The sequence below is a fragment of the Python bivittatus genome, unplaced genomic scaffold, assembly GCF_059951505.1.
Source record: "Python bivittatus isolate LINGU-HERP-01145 unplaced genomic scaffold, Pbiv_v1 ctg000810_np1212, whole genome shotgun sequence".
NCBI lineage: Eukaryota > Metazoa > Chordata > Lepidosauria > Squamata > Pythonidae > Python > Python bivittatus.
In genome coordinates, this window is record NW_028277111.1 from 530849 (window position 1) to 551732 (window position 20884).

General features: G+C 46.2%; 1 protein-coding gene and 1 non-coding gene across 2 annotated transcripts in view; one reads left to right on the forward strand and one right to left on the reverse strand.

Moving 5' to 3' along the window:
• Positions 1-18758, forward strand: part of LOC103055957 (uncharacterized) — a 42439-nt gene extending 23681 nt beyond the window's left edge. Inside the window, exons 4-5 of the mRNA XM_088129331.1 lie at positions 10318-10441; positions 12839-18758. Coding sequence (XP_087985457.1) covers positions 10318-10441; positions 12839-14085 — 1371 coding nt within the window. The 3' untranslated portion in view covers positions 14086-18758. The remainder of the gene's footprint in view (positions 1-10317; positions 10442-12838) is intronic.
• Positions 18759-19544: 786 nt separating this feature from the next.
• Positions 19545-19617, reverse strand: TRNAF-GAA (transfer RNA phenylalanine (anticodon GAA)). The gene has a single exon. It is a non-coding gene; the product is annotated as a tRNA-Phe (tRNA).
• Positions 19618-20884: the final 1267 nt, after the last annotated feature.

Consider the following 20884-nt stretch of genomic DNA (forward strand, 5'->3'; position numbering starts at 1 on the left):
TTGAGCCGGGGTTTCATAGTGCCCGTCAAATCCCCCCTGGCAGCGCCAGTATTGTTCAGAGAAAAAAAAGATGGGACTTTATGCTTATGCATGGACTGTAGGGGGTTAAATGCAATGTGCGCAGAGAACAAGTACCCTCTGCCATTAATGAAAGACTTGTTAGCTCATTTGGCGAAAGGGAAGATTTTTACCAAACTAGATTTGAGAGAGGCATATTTCCGCGTGCGCATAAAAGCTGGGCACGAATGGCGCACTGCCTTTAGATGCCCGCTGGGACACTACATGTATCGACTTCTCCCCTTCGGATTAAAAGGTGCACCTGGAGTATTCATGCAACTGATTAATGAGGTCTTGCACGAGTTTCTCTACCAAGGAGTGTTGGTATACTTGGATGACGTTTTAATCTACACTGAAACAATGGAGGAACATGTGAAATTGGTCAGGAAAGTGCTGGAGAAACTGCTAAATGCGCAGTTATATGCAAAACTTTCCAAATGTGAATTCCATAAGGATTGCATTGACTATCTGAGCTACAGAATATCTAATAAAGGAGTGGAAATGGATCCCAGTAAGGTGCGGGATATCCTAGCCTGGGAGGCCCCAAAAACCAGGAGACAACTGCAAAGTTTCCTTGGCTTTGCCAATTTTTACAGACAGTTCATTCCTAATTTTTCACAAGTAGCCCTCCCTTTGACTGATCTTTTAAAAACGAAGTACGAAGTACAAACCCACGGCAGGAGCAAAAGCCCCCGGGGCCTCTTTAAAATGGACAATAGAATGTCAGGAGGCTTTTGAAAACCTCAAGCAATTATTCACTGCTGAACCCATCCTGAAGCACCCAGACCCAGCAAAGCCTTTTGTTATTCAGGCAGATGCCTCAGATGTAGCAACTGGTGCAGTACTCTTTCAAAGGGATGGGGAAGGTGTGTTAAAACCATGTGCTTACTTAGCTAGAAAGTTCACTGAAACTTGAGAGGAGGTGGCTGGTGTGGGAAAAGGAGGCTTTCGAAGTGAAATGGGCTTTAACGAATTGGAAACATTTGCTGGAAGGAGCGGAGGCAGCTTTTGAGGTTTGGACAGATCATAAAAACTTGGAGGCTTTGACATCACCCAGAAAGTTGTCTCCTAAACAAATAAGATGGGCGCAATTCTTCAGCAGATTTAATTTTACTTTAAAATACTTCCCGGGAGGGCGGAATTTCTTGGCAGATGCTCTTTCCAGGCTGCCCCAGCACAATAGCCAACAGAGAAGGTGGTGTCAGCTGTAATCCCCAACCGGCGGGAGCCAGAACTGGCAGCTGCAGTCACCAGATCACAAAGTAATGCCACCAAACCCCTCATCAAGTCAGAGTTATTAACGGACTTAAATCGATTCCTGGAACAGGATAAATGGTTCCAGGAGAATAAGGAAGAACTGACCCAGAGGGAGGGGGCATGGTGGAAAGCAGATAGACTGTATGTGCCCCTGGAGGCTCGCAAATTGGTACTACAAAGGTGCCATGATGATAAAACAGCAGGACACTTTGGCTTTGTCAAAACTTTACATCTACTCCGCAGGCAATTTTGGTGGCCTTCGCTCAGGAGGGATGTGGCGGAATATGTAACTATCTGTCCTGTATGTGCTATGGCCAAAAGGCAAGGGGGGAAAGCATGTGGATTGTTGCAAACTGTGGCAAGCCCTGAAAAACCATGGAAAGAAATAGCCATGGATTTTATTGTAGGCCTGCCAGAGAGCAGGAAAATGACTGTAATTTGGACTGTTACTGATCTCTTCTCTAAACAAACTCACTTCATCCCGTGTAAAACCATCCCCTCAGCACCTGAACTAGCTGCATTGTTTATCCAACACATATACAGATTACACGGTTGTCCTGAAAGAGTGATCAGCGACAGGGGGGTCCAGTTCTCATCTAAATTCTGGAAGGCATTTTTAACCCTTTTGGGGTCTAAACAAGCAATGAGCTCTTCCTTTCATCCTCAGGCAGACGGAGCAACAGAGAGGAGGCATGCGGGGTTGGAACAATATTTGCGATGTTTCATAAACCATCAACAGGACAATTGGGTGGAATTATTACCTTATGCTGAAGTGGCTTACAATAATGCTGTCCACGATAGTACTGGGCTGTCACCTTTCCAAATTGTATCAGGGCAAGACTTTGTTCCTATACCTGAACTTCCTCACGCTCAAATAAGAGTTAAAACAGTAGATGAATGGGGTGATAGGATAAGGAGATTGTGGCCAATCGCTGAAAAAGCGATTGCAAAAGCTAGAGAAAGTTATAAAGCACAAGCGGATAAGAAGAGAGCCCCACATGAACCGTGGAAAGTGGGGGACAAAGTGTGGTTATCTACCAAGAATCTGAAATCTTCCAGAGTATGTAGAAAGCTTGATAACAAATACATAGGACCTTTCACGGTGGATAGAGTAATTAACCCTGTGTCTGTACGTTTGAAACTCCCCAAAACCCTCAGGAAGATTAATCCTGTCTTCCACAGTGAACTATTGAAACCCTACAAGGAATCTGATAAATGGAGGCCAGCAGTGGCCCCTCCTGAACCTATTATGATCGAGGGGGAACAACACTTTGAGATCAAGGAAATATTGGACTCTAGAAAATTCAAAGGAGACATTCAGTACAGTGGTACCTTGGTTCACGAACTTAATTGGTTCCGTGACTCTGGTCATGACCCGAATTGGTCGCGACCCGAAGCAAATTTTCCCATAAGGTTCAATGTAATTACGGTTAATCCGTTCTGGTGTGGAGGACAGGGAGGCGGTTATTGCTTGGAGGGAGAGTCCCCCTCCCTACGACCACGTGTCACTGGCGGGAAAATGGCCGCGGACCACGTGTCACGGGTGGGAAAATGGCCGCGGACCACATGTCACAGGAGGGAAAATGGCCACGGATCCTGTTCGTCACCCAAGGCGGAGTTCGCGAACGGAAGCAAAATTTTGCTACCGGAGCTGTTCGTGAACCGAATTGTTCGTGAACAGAAGCGTTCGTGACCCGAGGCACCACTGTATTTGGTACATTGGAAACATTTCCCTAAATCATTGGCTGAATGGATCTCCAAAAGACATGTTAGAGCTCCTGACTTAATTTTGGACTTTTATAAAAATTATCCTAACAAACCCAGGTGAATGTGTTGAACTCTATGGGATGTATGTCTTCATAATTCCAGTTCCTCTTTTTCTTATTTCTAGGGCTCCTGGCCATCGTGGTGAAGAGGGTTTTTTTTGGGGGGGGGGCAGCATGTCAGAACCTGCATCACCCAACTGTTGTTGTTTTCCATTGTATTGCACTCGTTGGGAGTTGGATTGATTTGTTTCTGCCACTTGTAACTGGGGGGGGGTGGCTGTTAATGGTTGTAATGGGAGTTGGGAAGCAGCTTAACCATATATGGGCAATTTAGATTGGCTTGATTGCCGGGAAGGCAGCTGGGCCCCAAAGAACCAGGAAGAAGCTCGGGTAGGAGGGGGAGGAAGGAGAGAGGTCAACAACAGGTGAAGAGGAATCACGACGCCAGGCAATAAGGGGGGGGGGGGATAAATAGAGGGAGGTTTATCCAAGGCGTTAGTTTTAGCAATGTTCTGTTTACAAGCTACATGTACCCCTTAATAAAGAAGTATTTGTCTGAACCAAGCTTGGTTGCGTGAGAATGCTTCAGAACTGGGAGTTGGACATCGTGGACTTGACATGGCATCTCTGATGCTGTAAAAAGTGTTTGCGCCTTGCTGAATTATAAATGAGAGTAGGGATCGGCAGACAAAGTCGTGGCATTTTGAGTGTGATGCCGTCTTGTAATGGGCTGTGAGAATAACCTTTGAGACAGGAGGAAGAGCCGCAGCCTGGACAACAGTCAGATAAGAGGCATCTCAGCCCACAGAAGGAATGGGAGTGGAGAAATCATCTCGGGGGGGGGGGACCCTCCCTAGTCCTCTGGACAGTAAAGGCAGGGGAGGTGGGAAGACCTTTCAGATCTGCAAGGCTCTGTTGTTGTAACCTTACAATAAAAGTAGTATTAGTACTCATGGGGTTTTTTTTGTTTGTTTTAGATTTTTTATCCCACCTTTATTATTTTTATAAATAACTCAAGGCGGCGAACATACCTAATACTCCCTCTTCCTCCTATTTTCCCCACAACAACAGCCCTGTGAGGTGGGTTGGGTTGAGAGAGAGGAACTGACTCAAAGTCACCCAGTTGGCTTTCAGGCCTCAGGTGGGACTAGAACTTTCAGTCTCCTGCTTTCTAGCCTGGTGCCTTCACCACTAGACCAGTTTTAGTTTCCTGTCTGGACTACCTCGAAGGCCTGACATGCCTCCATGTAGTTTTAAGTTTTACTTGTTCTTTGTCTCAATAGGTATTTTATTGGCGTAATTAATAGTGCATGCCTAATCCTCCCCAGAACCCTCAAATCAATTGCTTTTAATTTTTTAAAAAGGAATATGCTCAAAATTAGGCTAAGTATTACCATGTCAGTGATGCACCTAAAATAAGAACCTTGTCATCAGACAAAAGAAAGAAGTACAGGTAGTCCTCCCTTAACAACCACAGTTGGGACCTGCAACTCCGTTGCTAAGCAATGCCACATGACTGCACCTGACTTACAACGTCAGTTCCGCTGCGGTTGCTAAGCAAATCACCTGCGGTTGTTAAGCATGACATCACATGACTACGACTTGCAATTTCCTGCCAGCTTCCCCATTGACTTTGCTTGTTGGAAGCTGGCTGGGAAGGTTGCAAATGGCGATCACGTGACTATGGGACGCTGCGACCATCATAAATGTGTGCCAAATGGCAATCCTGTGACCGCAGGATTGCTGCAATGGCCACAACTTCGAGGACCAGTCGTAAACCTTTTTCAGTGCCATCATAACTTCGAACTGTCACCAAATGAGCAGTGAGTAAGCAAGGACTACCCGTACTGAGCATCTGTGTCAGGATCTACGCAAGCTAGAACCTTCAATTGCTTTTAATTTAGTTTCACACTGCACAGTAAATGGTTAATAGTAAAAATGTTAATTGCAGGATGCTTGCTTGACCTGCCATTGAAGGGGGGAGAGGATGCCAGGTGCTGTTATCTTTACACTGGCATCTCCAAGCCCAAGCACTGTAAGAATCGGAGCAAGGCACGAAGAATTTCAAGCGGGAAAAGAAAGGATCAAGGGGGGGAGTTTGGGCTTTAAAAGGGAAAGGTTTTGCTTTGTAGAATTAGACTCAACAATCTATAGCTGCTGTGCATTTCTCCCAATAAAGAAATCTTGGATGGAACTGTTTAGTCTCCAGTGGATTTACTGAACTTTGGGAATGAGTGTGCAGACTCTGACATTTTGTTGAGTCTCACCATTGCAAGTGAGGGATTTACCCAGGGGAAAATCCCACCATGGAAACCCCTCTCACAGAACACCCCGTGGCTGCGGAGATGGAGGAAGAGAGCCCTGAACTCGGAGCAGTGGGGGGGTGCGAAGAGGAGGAAGAACCCCTAACAGCAACCTACGCCCGCCTTCCTCCACCCTGCGACCCCGAACGGCGCTTAACCAAGCTATGGAGCAGGGAAGAGTTGTTTGGGGGAACGTCGTTCCTGGACATGGGTCCCGAACAGCGTTGGGCTCTGACTATGGGGAGAGTTGAATCCACCTGCATGGGAGCCATAGAGGAGGGCATGAGCATGCTGCAAGCCGAGAACAGCTTGATTCGACAAGAGCTGAGAGGGCTAAGTAACATAATACGACGTTCAGGTATGTTTCGGGGCTCCGAGGCAGAGGGGGAGTGCGGAGAAGAGAGGTTGGAAGAGGCGCTACTAGTCACCCCCCTCCTCCCACGACAGTAACTCCGGCAGCACAGGGGCCTCCGCCCATTCAAGCCGCACCACTTGCACACTTTCCGACGGCTCAACGACTGCCCACCCTGCCCCAACCCAACCAAGGCGCCCTCCTAAAACGCTGGGGTTTAACCGAGAAATTTAGCGGAGACCCGAGTGAGTTGGCTAGCTTCATGGCTCAAGTTACCTTATTCATGGAACAAACGGGCCACCTATTCGCCTCCAACCGAGAGTGCGTGATCTACATTTGCAGGGCGCTTTCTGGAAAAGTAGGGGAGTGGTTGATTGAAATGCGTGGAGCCCAAGCGCCCAAGCTGCACCACCTTGGCCGGTTTCTAACAGCCCTACGTAGGAGATTCGAGGACCCGGGAGCAGTCACGCGAGCTTGCTCCCAATTAATTAAAGTGCAGCAGGGGTCTCGCAGTGTTGGCGAATACAGATTAGAATTCCGGAGCATCGCGGGGAAGCTACCCAACTGGCCGGAACAGTTTAAAATCGCCTGCTTCCAGCAAGGTCTGCGGTGCAACCTGTGGAAATTAGCCTACGCGCGAGGAAGCCCACGTACACTTGAGGGATGGATCGAGCACGCCGCAGAGATTGAAGCCGAATGGATGGCCGTGGATCCAGAATTCAATCAGAAGTCCAGCGGTCCAGCCCAGGCGCCTCGGAAACCACCAGCGAGAGGAGGAGACGAGAAATTTCCTAGAGCGGCAAAGCAATGCGTCTGTTTTCGTTGCGGAGAGCCGGGGCATTTTGCACCTGCCTGCACTAAACCGATGACTGCGCGTGCGCAGGAGCTGCGGAAACCCGGAGCTGCTCAGAAACCTGGCGGCGGTAAAGGGAAGAGGGGATGAACAGAGTCGCTGTTCCCAGATCTCATCCTCTATGAAGAAGGGTTGGTGGGGAAGGAGCAGAAGACCACAGGCGATCCCGATCCGCCCCCTGACAAAACGGCGGTGACGAAGGTCGACGAGGACAACGATTCTGATGAAGACGAGGGGGTGAGTGTTACTACCGTAAAAGTGACTATTTCAGCGCCCAGAATGGAGCGCAGAGCTACGCTAACTGCGTTAATGGATACAGGCTGCTCGCGCTGTTTGATCAGTCCAATTCTGGTCAACGCTTTAGAACTACGGGTGAAAAAACTAAAGACTCCCATAGTATTCACCCAACTGGATGGATCCCAAGCAGGGGGAGGGGCTGTGCTGTACCGCACTGAGCCTTTTGAACTGCAAGTGGGGACCCACCAAGAGACTCTTAAATGTTTAGTGGCTCCTTTGGGTAGTTATGCCCTAATCTTGGGAGCAAACTGGATGAGAAGGTGGGACCCCCAAGTTTTTTGGAAGACAGGACAAATGCAGTTTGCAGATGGGGTCTATCTAGGGTCTGACTCGGGCAAGGAAAAAGGGGCAACGGCTGCAACCGCAAGCAGTGGGAGTCAGCCTCAAAACCTGGACCCGGAGTCCACTGAGAACATTCCTAAACCTTACAGAGATTTGAAAGCTGTTTTCAGTAAAAAGGAATCAGACACATTGCCTCCCCATAGAGACACTGACTGTGCTATTGAAATTGAACTGGGGGCTAAATTCCCAAAGAAGAAAACATATTCTATGACTCAAAAGGAACTGGCAGCTTTAAGGGAGTTTATAGACACCAATCTGGCCAGAGGGTTTATACAACCTGCTAAATCACAGATGGCTGCACCTGTGTTATTTCGGGAGAAAAAGGATGGAAGTTTAAGACTTTGTACTGACTATAGGGGCCTCAATGCTATTTGTAAAGAAAACAAATACAGCTTACAACAATACTGTGCACCAAAGTACAGTGGAACCTCAGTTCACAAACTTAATTGGTTCCGTGACTCTGGTCGCGACCCGAATTGGTCACGACCCGAAGCAAATTTTCCCATAAGGAATTACGGTTAATCCATTCTGGCGCGGAGGACAGGGAGGCGGCTATTGCTTGGAGGGAGAGTCCCCCTCCCTACGACCACGTGTCAGGGGTGGAAAATGGCCACGGATCACGTGTCGGGCAGAAAAATGGCCGTGGGTCACGTGTTGGGGCGGAAAAATGGCCGCGGACCACGTGTCAGGGGCAGAAAATGGCCGCGGACCGTGTCACGGGCGGGAAAATGGCTGCGGATCCTGTTCGTGACCCGATCCGGCGTTCGCGAACGGAGGCAAAATTTTGCGACTGGAGCTGTTCGTGACCCAAATTGGTCGTGAACAGAAGCGTTCGTGACCCGAGGCACCACTGTACTGGATTTACACCTTATAAAATAGCTTCTGGTCAGGACTTTCCGGCTTTCCCAGAGCTACCATTAAAGGACTTTCCTGAACTTTCAGCTGATCAATTACACAATTGTGGCCTCTCATTGTAAAAACGCTACAAAAAGCCAGAAGCCAACATAAAAAGTTTGCTGATAGAAAATGTACTGCAAACCCTACCTGGAAAGTAGGTGACATGGTATGGCTGTCTACCAAGAACCTAAAATCCTCCCAGCCTTGTAAAAAGCTTGCCCCAAAGTTCGTTGGGCCTTTCCCCATTGAAAAAATTATTAATCCTGTTGCATTCAAATTGACTTTGCCAAAACATTACAGAAATATACATCTTGTTTTCCATGTGAATTTACTGAAATCATTCAAACAATCAAATACATGGCATCCAACAATAAAACTTACGAGTCCCATCATGATTGAAGGACAAAGCCATTTTGAAGTTAAAGACATATTGGACTCTAGAAGATATAAAGGCAAACTACAATACCTGGTTCAATGGACACATTTCCCTAAAACACACCATGAATGGGTTGACAGTTCAAATGTTAAAGCTCCTAAACTCATTTCTTTGTTTCATTCAAAATATCCTGATAAGCCTAAATGAACACTGTTGTAATTTACAGTTTGTATATATATTCTTTCTGTTTTTCAGATTTTCTTTCAAATGTGAGAACATTCGTTCTGTTGGAGGGTGGCATGTCAGGATCTACGCAAGCTAGAATCTTCGATTGCTTTTAATTTAGTTTTATTATGCATAGTCCAATTCAAGGTGTTGGTTATCACCTTTAAAGCCCTTCATGGCATGGGACTAGGTTATCTGAGGAACCGCCTCGCTCCGCTCATCTCAGCCCGCCCCACTCGGTCCAGCAGAAGGGCCAGGTTGCAGACCCCACCGGTCAGGGGATTTCGATTGGTGGACTCTAGGCAGAGGGCCTTTTCTGCTGCAGCGCCCGCCCTATGGAACATCCTGCCTCCTGAGATGCGGTGTGCCCCCTCCCTCATGGCCTTCAGGAAAGGGATCAAATCCTGGCTCTGCCAGAAGGCCTGGGGGCCAGAGGGGGGCCCGCACCTGTGGAGATGGCTGGTGGGGTGATAGGTTGTTCCCCCCCCCCCAGCATCTTACAGGTTTTTTAGGGCTAAAATCATAGGTTTTTAGGGCATTTTTAATATATGTTTTTTAATTATTTATAGATTGTATCCATGTCTGGAGAGACCTGTGTTTTTTCTTTTTTTTTTATTATTGTGAGCCACCCAGAGTCACCCGTTGGGGGAGATGGGTAGCATACAAGTCTGAAAATAAAATAAAAAATAAATAAAATAGTAAATGGTTAATAGTAAAAATGTTAATTGCAAGCCAGTTGCTTGACCTGCCATTGAAGTGGGGAGAGGATGCCAGGTGCTGTTATCTTTACACAGGCATCTCGAAGGCCAAGCACTGTGAGAACCGGAGCAAGGCGCAAAGAATTTCAAGCAGGAAAAGAAAGGAGCAAGGGGGGGAGTTTGGGCTTTAAAAGGGAAAGGTTTTGCTTTGTAGAATTAGACTCAACAATCTATAGCTGCTGTGCATTTCTCCCAATAAAGAAATCTTGGATGGAACTGTTTAGTCTCCAGCAGATTTACTGAACTTTGGGAATGAGTGTGCAGACTCTGACATTCTGCTTAACCGTATTACTCATTTGCTGATTTCTGTTTCTTCTACAACTAGTAATGCTTGAAAGCCGTATTATCCCCTCATTCGTTTGCCAGATCAAAGGACATCTGTCATTTGGATGGATCATGATGTCGTTCCTGCTCAGTAAAACCTCTTGGACCTCTGTCTCCTGCATCGCTGGCCAATCACAGCTTAATTTACTGTTTAGAAATAGAGCCCTGTTTTGGATGAAATTTAACACGCAATTCAGTCAGCCAGCTCTCTTCTGCTATAATCTGTCCTCTTGGTTAAACACCTGCTAATTTATACAGAAAGTCTGAGGGCATAAAAACGGTGGTGGTGGTGCAGCAGAGATTAAGCTGATCTATGGCCCACGCTGTTTGCTTGTTCCCACTTAAAACTACAGAGCCTCCACATTCAGGAGTAGCAGCTTATCTTTTATGACCAGATGTTTGAGACCATCAGCCATTTTGATTTGGTCAGGAGGCAGACAGGTAAATGGGATCATCATCTTTCTCCTGCACTGAACTATACTCAAATGCATTTTTTTTTCCTGTATTTAGGTGTCAGGATCTTTAGAACAGGGGTTTAATTCCCCCAAATCGGATCATTCTCCACCTCATGTCCTGAAGATGCAGCTCCCTTTGGAAAAGAAGCAGGAGGATGATTGGGAGGCCACCTTGTCGGGTAAGTTAGCTTGAACCCTTACCTTTTTTGTTGTCGGCTATGGTTTCTTTGTGGTCTCTTTTTCCCTTCTCCATCCTCCCTGCAGAGTTGCCAAGCAGGTGTGCAGGCTCCCTCCACTGGTTTTGCAACGTGATCCCAGTTACCCCTTTAACTTCCCCAAACACTCTGATTCCTGAAGGTCGTCATTTTGGAGAGAAGGGATTTCAGGAACACGGGGAGAGGGTGGCAAGGCGCTTAGCCTCTTAGATCGGGTGACAGCTGTGGCAAAGCGCTTAGCCTCTTAGATCGGGGTCGCTCTGACTGGCAAAGCATTTTCCTTGAACCAGGAATGTTGTTCTGGGTCAGAGGAGCATCCAGGTGGGGACCAGCCTACTTGCTTCAACACAAATGGTTCCTGGGCATACCCAGAGAAGCCCCTTTGGTTGATTAGATCAAAGTGGTCTGATGGCTTTGAGGTACTGCTTTGCTTCAAAGTTTTTTTTCAAAAAAAGCACCTTCTGAAGCTTTGCGCAGCCCCATTTAACACCATTTCCCACAAGCTGCACAGAGAGCACGGTTTTTATCACATTATAGCTGGACACAAACAACCCGACCTTCTTTTTTCCTGATCATCTAATTCATCTTCATGCACCAGCATGATTTGGAATGACATTTTATTATTTGTTATTTTATATTATTATGGTTGGTTGCGCAGTCAGCCAGATGTTTAGACTGGATTTGGTATTTTTATCCACCTATCGAATCCTTCCCAAGGACCTGGGGTAGACAGATCTTGTTTTTTGATGGTGTTAGAAGTATTGCCGCAGGATGGAAGCTGTTCCAAGTAAAGCTGCCTTTTGCAATTGACTGATGGTGATTTTGTCAATGCCAATGGTCTTCAAGGGGTGCTCCAGATGTTTTGGGATTGCACCCAGGGCTCCTGTAACTATTGGTACCATCTTTGCTTTCTTTTGCCACAGTCATCCTACTTCTATTTGCAGGTCTTTATATGTTGTGATTTTCTCCAGTTCTTTCTCTTCTCTTCTGCTGTCTCCAGGTATTGCAGTGTCCACTCTCCAGACTTTTTTGTCTTTCTTATCGACATCTGTTAAGTCTGGGGTGTTGTGTGGCAGGTGCTTGTCTGTTTCAATTCTGAAGTCCCAGAGCACTTTAGCTTCTTCCTTTTCTATTACTTTGTCTGTTTTGTGGTCCCACCAGTTCTTGCTTGCAGGCAAATGGTATTTCTTGCAGATATTCCAATACAACAACATCATCATCATCATCATTATTATTATTAAAAAGATTTGTATGGCCGCCCATCTAAAAACACAACTCTGGGCAGCTTGCAACAATAAAATCCAGAACTATTAAAACTATAAAACCATAAAACCAACAGGACAAAACCCAGCACCCCTTCCCCTTGGAATGCCCCACAACCATCTCCTGAGATCCTCACTCTGCCCCAGTGCCTGGGTCCAAAGCCAGCTCTTGATGGCCTTCCGAAAGGCTAAAAGGGTGGGGGCCTGTCAGATTGCTGGGGGGAGAGGGTTCCATAGGGTAGGGGCAGCCCCAGAAAGGGTACGCTTCTGAGGTCCCACTAAATGGCAAGATTTCAGGGAAGGTACCTGAAAGATGCCTACCTCATCCAATCCGGTAGGACAGGCAGGTACTCTCAGAGAGACGTGATCCTGCAAATTTTGTACACCGGCCTTTTTTACGGTCTTACCAGCTAGTCAAAGGAGGAGGTCACTTCTTATCATAGACTGTGACCTTGGAGATCATTTAGTTAGTCCAACCCATTGTCCACTACAGAAATCCCTAACTATAGCATTCTGTTCTGCTCCCCCACCTCTTTCCATAGAACCATAAATAAATACAGGAAGTCCCCAGTTTAAGAACAGGTTCCATTCCCAAGGTCTGTCCTTAAGTCCAATTTGTATGTAAGCCGGAACCAAATTATTGTATAATACTGTATAAGTAGTATTGTGTAATGAACTCGAATCATTGTGTATTTAACTTGAATGTTGCTATAATAGGTTCCTTAAACTGGGTGTTCTTAACCTGGGGACTCCCTGCATCTGGAATGGCGTGATCAACATTGGGTAGGCATCTTTTTAACAGGCTGGTACAAGAGCTGATGATTGACCCAAGAGTATGTATTTAAATAAAGTATTTGTCCACCCAATTCAAACCTTGTGACTCCAGGCAGTGTAGGGTAGATCCAACCCCAAAACAAAATAAACAATTTTGGTTAAAATCTGAAACATTGATAGGTGACCCTAGAGAGTATCTCCCCAGAATGATTCCATGGATTTCTTGTGCTGCTGAAGGCCCAAGAGAGAGCAAAGCTTTTGTGCTCTCCAGGGTTGGTGACGATGGAGAAACCTGACTGGCTTTTATTTCTTTTTGTCACCGCAGGGAACGAGCAGGTGCAGGAAGAGGAAGAAGAGGAGGAGTCTTTCCAGTCCAACCGGCCCGAGCCAACGGTTAGTGGTGGACTGTCCCTGGAAAGAGGAACTGGGAAATGTTTCCAAGGCACTGAGTTGGAGGAGAACTCTGAAGGTCATCCCGAAAGCCATCCCGGAAAGGCAACCAAACGCTTTGAGGAAAGCAGCAGGAGTGCACGGGAAAGCTCCTTTCAGGAGGGGGCTCCCCGCCACGCCGACTCAGGGGAAAGTTCCGGCAAGAGTTTTGGCCCCCAGGAAATTCAGCCGATGGAGAAACCCCACAAGTGCTCATTCTGCGGGGCAAGTTTCTATGAGAGAACTCACCTCATTATCCACGAGAGGATCCACACTGGGGAGAAGCCCTACAAGTGCTCGGTTTGTGAGACGTGGTTCTCTCATCCCTCTGAGCTGATGAGGCACGAGGAGACCCACATGCCCGAGAAGCCCCACAAGTGCGCCGTCTGCGGCAAAAGTTTCAATCAGAAAGCCTCCCTCATCACCCATGAGAGGACACACACAGGGGAGAAGCCCTACGAGTGCTCCGAGTGCGGGAAGAGCTTCAGCACCAGCTCCCAGCTCATCACCCATAAGAGGGTCCACACGGGGGAGAAACCCTACAGCTGCTCCTACTGCGGGAAGAACTTCAACCAGAAGGCGTCCCTGATCACGCACAAGCGGACTCACACGGGGGAGAAGCCGTACGAGTGCACGCTCTGCGGGAAGAGCTTCAGCGCTTGTTCCCAGATCATCAACCACATCCGGGTCCACACGGGAGAGAAGCCCTACGAGTGCCTGGAGTGCGGGAAGCGTTTCGGGAGCAGCTCCCACCTGACTGATCACAAGCGGACGCACACGGGCGAGAAGCCGTACAAGTGCCCCGACTGCGGGAAGAACTTCAGCCGGAGTTCCAACCTCACAGCTCACAGCCGGATCCATACAGGAGAGAAGCCATATATATGCTCAGGTTGTGGCAAAAGCTTCAGGCAGAAGGCGTCCCTCATCACGCACAAGAGGACTCATACGGGGGAGAAGCCGTTCGAATGCGCCGAGTGTGGGAAGAGCTTCATTTCCAGCTCTCGCCTCGTCAGCCATAAACGGGTCCACACGGGGGAAAAGCCCTACGAGTGCTTAGAGTGCGGGAAGTGCTTTATATCCAGCTCCCACCTTCTAAGCCATAAAAGAGTCCACACAGGAGAAGAACCTTTGAAATGTTCGTAGAGAGGAAAGCGTTGCCAATGTGGCACCGCCCTTCCCAGGGCTGGCTTTCATGTAACTCTGGCGGGGAATCCTATATCTCCGGGATGGCGTAGCATCTGTAATCCTGAGGGCCATTCCGTTTCCTCGATGTACCATGAAAGTTTTGTTTGTTTATTTGTTTTAAGGAACCTTGTTCTTTTTTTCTTTTTTTTTTCCATAAGCTCAGGGACGTTCCTGCAAGATCCACGTCCCGGCTTTATCTGTAAGGCCAGCTGGTGCGTACCCTGGCCACAACGCATCTTCCTGCACTTCAGCATGCGGAAGATGCAGGCTTGGCTTGTGTGAACATTGCTCCCATCTTCCTGAAAGAGGCAGAAGATATCGCCCATTGAGGTAAACGCCAAGTATGTGGGCCACATATCAAGCAGGTGGGGCCAAAGGGTTGACTCAGTGCAAGTCTGTCTCACAGCGTCCCCTGGGCCAGCTGTGCCCATCTCGGCAGCTGACGGTGTGAACCAGCCTTGCTGTAAGAAAGAATAGCTAAGGGGGATTTTGACAGGGAGATCGTTGGGAAACAAAGACATTTTTCCGTGTCTCTCTCCCTGCCTGCCATCAAGAAGACCTTTCCCCGCGACTTGATCAGCTAAAGGAACCCTGAGTAGTCATGCTCTGAATATCGTAAAAGATCTAGGAAACACTTTACCTGTGCATATTTTACAGCTCTGAGCAAAGTGTTCTCCAGGGATTTCTCCCTTTTGCCAGGAAACCACAGTGTGTGGAATCATGCCCGAGTAGTTGCAGAGAAGACCTCAAGGCTGGGTTCACGCAACACCCTAAACACTAACCTCAGGTTGACAAAGCACAATGGCTCAATGTCGTTCACTTAACATACTAAACAGATAAATATTTCTGGCGTAATGGAATGGCCCAGTTCACTCAGCTCTCCAAGACAGAGAGAGATTAGCCCCATTGTCGCCTAACCTAGTTTGTGGTGCAAACTCAGCCTGGATCAGGAGCACTTCTAGGATATTTGGCTCTTGTAACTGCCCAGAATGCCCTGTGGGAACCGCTGCTCTCTCTTATGTCAACATTGCGGTCCTGTAATGTTTGGGGGTTTATGGACTGAGTTGCCATCATGCTGTGTTTGGTGGACGATGGGAAGCAGAATGCAGGGCTTGGGGGTGTGAACTAGCCAGGTTCCTCTTTTTATTCTTAATTTCCATTGTCTCTCTCTCTCTCTATATGGGGCAGTGCTGTACCAAGTGGGAATCAGGAGAGACGTACTGGCCAGAAGTGTGTGCAAGAGAGAATTTTTCAGAGGTGTGTTGCGTTTCTAGGAGGAAGAGGGAAGATTCTGACTGGGTTCACACATGCATGGGCCGCAGACTTGAGCAATGGCCACGCTGCGAAATGTGGAGATTTGAAAGAGATGTGAGGAGGCCTGTTTACCCATCCTGAGTCCTTATTTAAAGCGTCCTGCATCTAGCAAGCACGTAATCTGCATGTGTGAACTGCTCCAGAGGGGTGTTCTGTTTGTATTCTGGAGAATGTGGTGCTCCCCGCATTGCATGTGGGGAAATAGGGAAGAAAGAGGGGTGGCTCTGTTGGAAAGAAAGGAGCTTGCAGGTAAATAGGGCATTGTATCCAATACGTGTATAAAACAAGTGTGGAGCCACAGAGGAGCTGAAATGCCACATGTTCCCTTTCTATGTTTTTTTTCCTTTGCTCTCCAGTTATTGAGCACCTACCTACAAAGGCTGAGGAAGCAGCTCTAAAATGTTTCTTCCACTGTTTGGATCAGTGAGATTGAAAACAGGGAGGATTCTGGGAAAAAGAAGAATTGAAGCTGACCCTCTCTTCCTTCCTAGGCCCAGTGTCTGGATGCCAGGAATGTTTCAAGCTACTTAGAAAGTTAGAGAGGATCTAGGCTTTCTGCATCAGGTTCTTCAGTAACTCCTCTTCCATCAACACTGATTTTATAGTTTAGGGCAGTGTTTTTCAAACTTGACAACTTAAAGATGGGTGGACTTCAACTCCCAGAATTCCCCAGCCAGCAAGTTTGAAGAAGACTGGTTTAGGGCTTCTCCGAGTTTTCTCTGCTGCCTTATATGGAGTTGGGTTTGTTCAGAAATTGGGCACATGGATTCTAACAGTTCAGTGCAGGACATTGTTGGGTAAAATTGATACTGGCCTAGTCCATAAATGGTAACCTATTCTAGTAGCTCAGGGCAACTTAATAGAAGGTGAGAAGGGGGAATCTTAATTTGTCTTACAGTAACCCTGGTGGTAGGCACATTCAAGAATTTATGTGGTTGTCCTCTCCTGGTCAAAAAGAGGATTGGGAAGGGAAAGAGTATGACACATGGCAATGTGGAGATTGACCAATAGAAGACAGCACATAGCCAACCTTGGTTGATCTTGGAAAAACTAAGGCCTGAATAGCCTTGGGATGGGAGACTTCCAGGAGATCCCAGGCTGTAAGACTGGGAGAGCAATCAGAAAACATCAAACCTCGTCCATACTCATCTCAGAATACTACATGGTCCATGAAGTCATCAGGAGCTCAGCTCAACTTGAAGGAGACTTGAAATCATTAGGTAGATCACTTGACCCTTCCAATAAAAGCAGGGTTGGGGGTGGGGGGTATTCTCCCTTGCCACTGTTGTTGTTTTGACCCAAAATTATGTGCAACCAGTACAGGCTTGTGAGCCCAAGTTCAGCCCTTACTGTGCATTTGAGAAATCCTCCTTCAAACTAAGCCAACATGATTTGAGCCTCAATCAAATGGGGTATATTGTAGTCTAAGCTGGCAATTTTGCACTCAAAACATTCCTAAGCGAGAACGTTCTCCATACTTCTCTGTTTTTCCTTGGTACTCATGAAATACCAAGTTGGGCTATAATAAATTTAAATAAATAATAATAAATACTGTAGGCATGCTGTGCCCTTGTAATCATAGGATATTCTATCACCCATGTTCATATTTTCCATTGGAGGAAAATGGAGATAACACATAGCTATGACCTCCATCTCATCTGATTTCGCGTCCTGTATCATAAGTCAGGAGAGATTCGAACACAGGTCTTGCCAGTCCAGGAGAAGCTCAGTGCCTGGAAAGTTCCACAAGAGCCTTGCCAACCTCAAGATGGTTGGGCAGAAGCTCCCACCGTCCCCAGTCAGGCTGGCCTCCTCCAATGATGGGCATTATAATCTGATGCTGCTGGAGTGGTCCAAGTTGAAGAATGCTAGTGCTGAGCCCTCCTACGGCCCAGAATTCAAATTGTTTAGTGTGTGTCTAGCTAGAAGAAAATGGCCTTTCTTCCACGAAAAGAAGAACGTCCAGTGAAGACCCGCCACTTGTCCTGATTCAGCAGCTGAGTCTTGGTATCTGCCCTTCCTTCAAATCCGAATTAGCCAGTGCTTCCTTTTGAGATAATTGTGACTCCACCGCCTGTTCTCCAGCCTTCTGTGGCTTTCTCCTTAGACTAAACTTCACCTTTTGCGCCCATCTGTAGCCCCTCGACCTGTATGCATGTCTGCTTTATTCGCACAGAGGCACGGAGAGGGGTGAGCACCGCTTTCTTCCCGTGAACATTTGTGATTCTGTAGTTGTAAATGCATTAAAAATATCTTTAATTTATCCATATGGGTTTCTTGTTGATCTTACCTTAAACTTTTTTTGGGGGGGGGGTGGATTCTGTTTATTTCATTACATCACAGGTGGGGGAGATGAACCCCAATGTGCCAGCAGAAGCCATTGGCATCTGTCCAAATGCCTGCTGTAGTGTTGGCTCTGCTCTGTTGACTAATAAAACTGGATTTATATATGTTAGACTCAATGGGGAGAGGATGATTTCTTGGCAAACTCAGCTCCATGGGGTGGCCTTTGTCTTTTCTGCTATCCCAGTCTGAATGTACCCTTTCAGAAAGCTGCTTAATTAAATGATTCATTATAGACCTCCAACAGCCAGTAGGTCTATCACAATTCTCTGCCATTCAACTGGAAGTCCATCTGGTCCAGGGTTTCCCCAGTTTCACAGATCACAATGTCCCTATGATCACTTTTACTGTCAATATGTAGAGAATAACAAAGATGACCTTGATGGAGATATGCAAGTTCCATTGCCAGAGGAACGGGGGTGAAACATAGTTTAAGTCCACAAAGGACAGACAACATTCAGAAGAAGTGGCTCAGACAGACGCTTCCTCATTCACTGAGATGTAAGAAGGAAGAGGAGATGCAGGTCCTGTTCCTGTAGCCAATCTCAATCAAAGGATCTTCCTGTTCTGATTTTTTTGGTCCGGTCTACCTAGTGGAGCTTACAAATATGTTTACAAATATGTTTTTATGTTCCAGAGAAATCTCTTCCATTTCAATATGTTCCAGGAAATTAGTAATTTGCTGTTCAGTTACAAAAGTCTGGTTAATATAACAGTATAAACATCATAAAACTATTGATTAGTAGATTTTGTTTTGGTAAATAGCTGTCCATTAATCTGGATTCAGGAAATAAACATTTTTTTTTCTGTTTCAAATGAAAGGCCAATCACTTCCCAGTTTTCTCTCTTGATTCCCAATATTTCTACTCAATAGATTTCAAAGGGTATTTAAATCATTCTGAAAGTAAAGTCCCCAATTTAAATTACTGCTGTAAATGCTTGGTATGATTCCTCTGTGGGGATTCTGGCATATAACAAAAGTGGGTCCTTAACCATCTGTTCCAACTCTAAAAAATGTGAGTGTTAAAGTTCCACAAAGAGTCTCTAAGGAAAAAAAAATGCAGGTATCACCTGGGATTAACTGATTTATAATTAACAATTTTCAAAGTTAGAATCACAGGGTTAAGAACTCCACTACCTACCTGTTTTTACTGCACCTGCAGAGTAGCAGCTGAGGATCCCAGCTTATTGATGATCCTCTTATAGGCACCAACTCTGAAGATTAAAATCCAAAACACCCAAACCCTCATTCGACTCCTTTCAATCTGTAGAGTCCTTGGGGTTCTCTGAGCTTGGTTGCTTTCTTGCAGACATTTCATTACCCAAATGAAACCCCACACTCTTGTAACACTGAAGATGTTACCTAGTTGGGTAATGAAACGTCTGCAAGAAAACAACCAGGCTCAGAGAACCCCAAGGACTCTCCAGTTCAACCCTGAGCTGTAGAGATTCTCTCCTTCCAATCTGTCCTGATTACTATGAAAACTCACACCCGCTCTGCCTGGACAAACTGACAGCCAGTTTGTCCAGGAAGAGCAGGAATGTGGTCTGGCAAGGTTCTGGCTTTGCATGCACAACCCCCCAAATGTGCCCCCCCCCCTTTAAATTTGCTCACAATCCACCCCGGGTTTGCAACCTGTAGTTTGAGAATCCCAGTCTTCTGAAGACCAGTTTCCTTTGGCTAGAGCTTCTGGTCATGGAGGATCATGTATCAAGAGGTCTGAGAAGAGACTATAAAAATATGCCCTACTCACAAGCTTTGCCAAAGCCCGGGATTGAACCAGGGACCTTTAGATCTTCAGTCTAACGCTCTCCCAACTGAGCTACTTTGGCTCTTCTCTAAAGTGTTTGTAGCCCATGTTAAGCTAGCATCATGCAACTTTGTAAGTACATTATCAGCATAAAATTCACTAATGTTCAGTGAGCATTGGCTTTCCAAAAAGTTCTGCCCAGCTCAGCAGCCCAGAAACCAAACCCCAGAAGGGGTTTCTCTTTTGGTTAGCGTCTCCTGCTTTAAGTGTTTCCACCTGATTGTGAACAATAAACTATTTGCACGTTCATGTGAATGCAATAACCAGGGTGGGCAAAGTATTCCAGGCCAAAATATGCATAACGTAGATAATGCATAAAAAATGTATCCAAAAAAAAAACTGAACATGGACTTTCCCAAATTCATAAAGATATTTTAAAAGCCTCTCTATGGAATATGCAGAAGTAAATAGACTTGAATGAGAAAAATAAAAAATAAAAGTTCAAATCTTTAAAAGAGAAACTGCCAGAGGTGTGAGTGAGTCACAGGGTTGTTTAATATCCAAGGGCAGATCACCCAGACTCATCAAGATATTCCCAAGGAGACACTGCACACAAAGACTTTTCTCTTCCCTTTTTATATTGGGGGTCCTTTACTTAGAAAACCAACATTCACAGTACCAAAAGTGTTTTTTTTTTTTCTACTGAGGTGTCCCACTAATACAGTTTTCACCTAACCTATATTTCTATCGCTCAACTTACTATTATATCACTCTATTACATACTACTGTTATCCCTAGAATATCTATTACTATTCTCTGGGCTTTTCCACAAACCTTGACTGCTGCTCTCTCCCTTGCTTCCTTCTGCCTCTCTTCTACACACCCAACACACTACCACACTACTACCACCACACCCAGCTGTTCCAAACACAGGGCTTTTTAAACAATCTCTCCCCCATCTGGACGCTGAGGTGCTTTAGAAATAAAGGGGAAGGTACACAATTTCCAGTTGCCTACACTCTTTTTACAACCCATCCTTCCACAGAGTGTTAGCTCACGGATGTCTTCTGGTCTTCTTCAGTAACCTGATCTATATTCCCAGTAGAAATCAACAGCTTGTTTACTTGGTTCTTCAGATTGCATCCAACGTTAATGTCTGCAGGATCATTAAGGTAATCTAATTCTGCTTCCAAGACTTTGTTCTCATAAAAGTGATGCCAGCCCCAGAACACATCAGCAAATGTTCTTGGATAACAAGACCCTTCTAAGCATTCTCCCAGGCTATGGATGATTTCTTGTTATGGCTGTGCAAATCTTCCGAAATAAGTGCTTTGGAATACAAAGCAGTG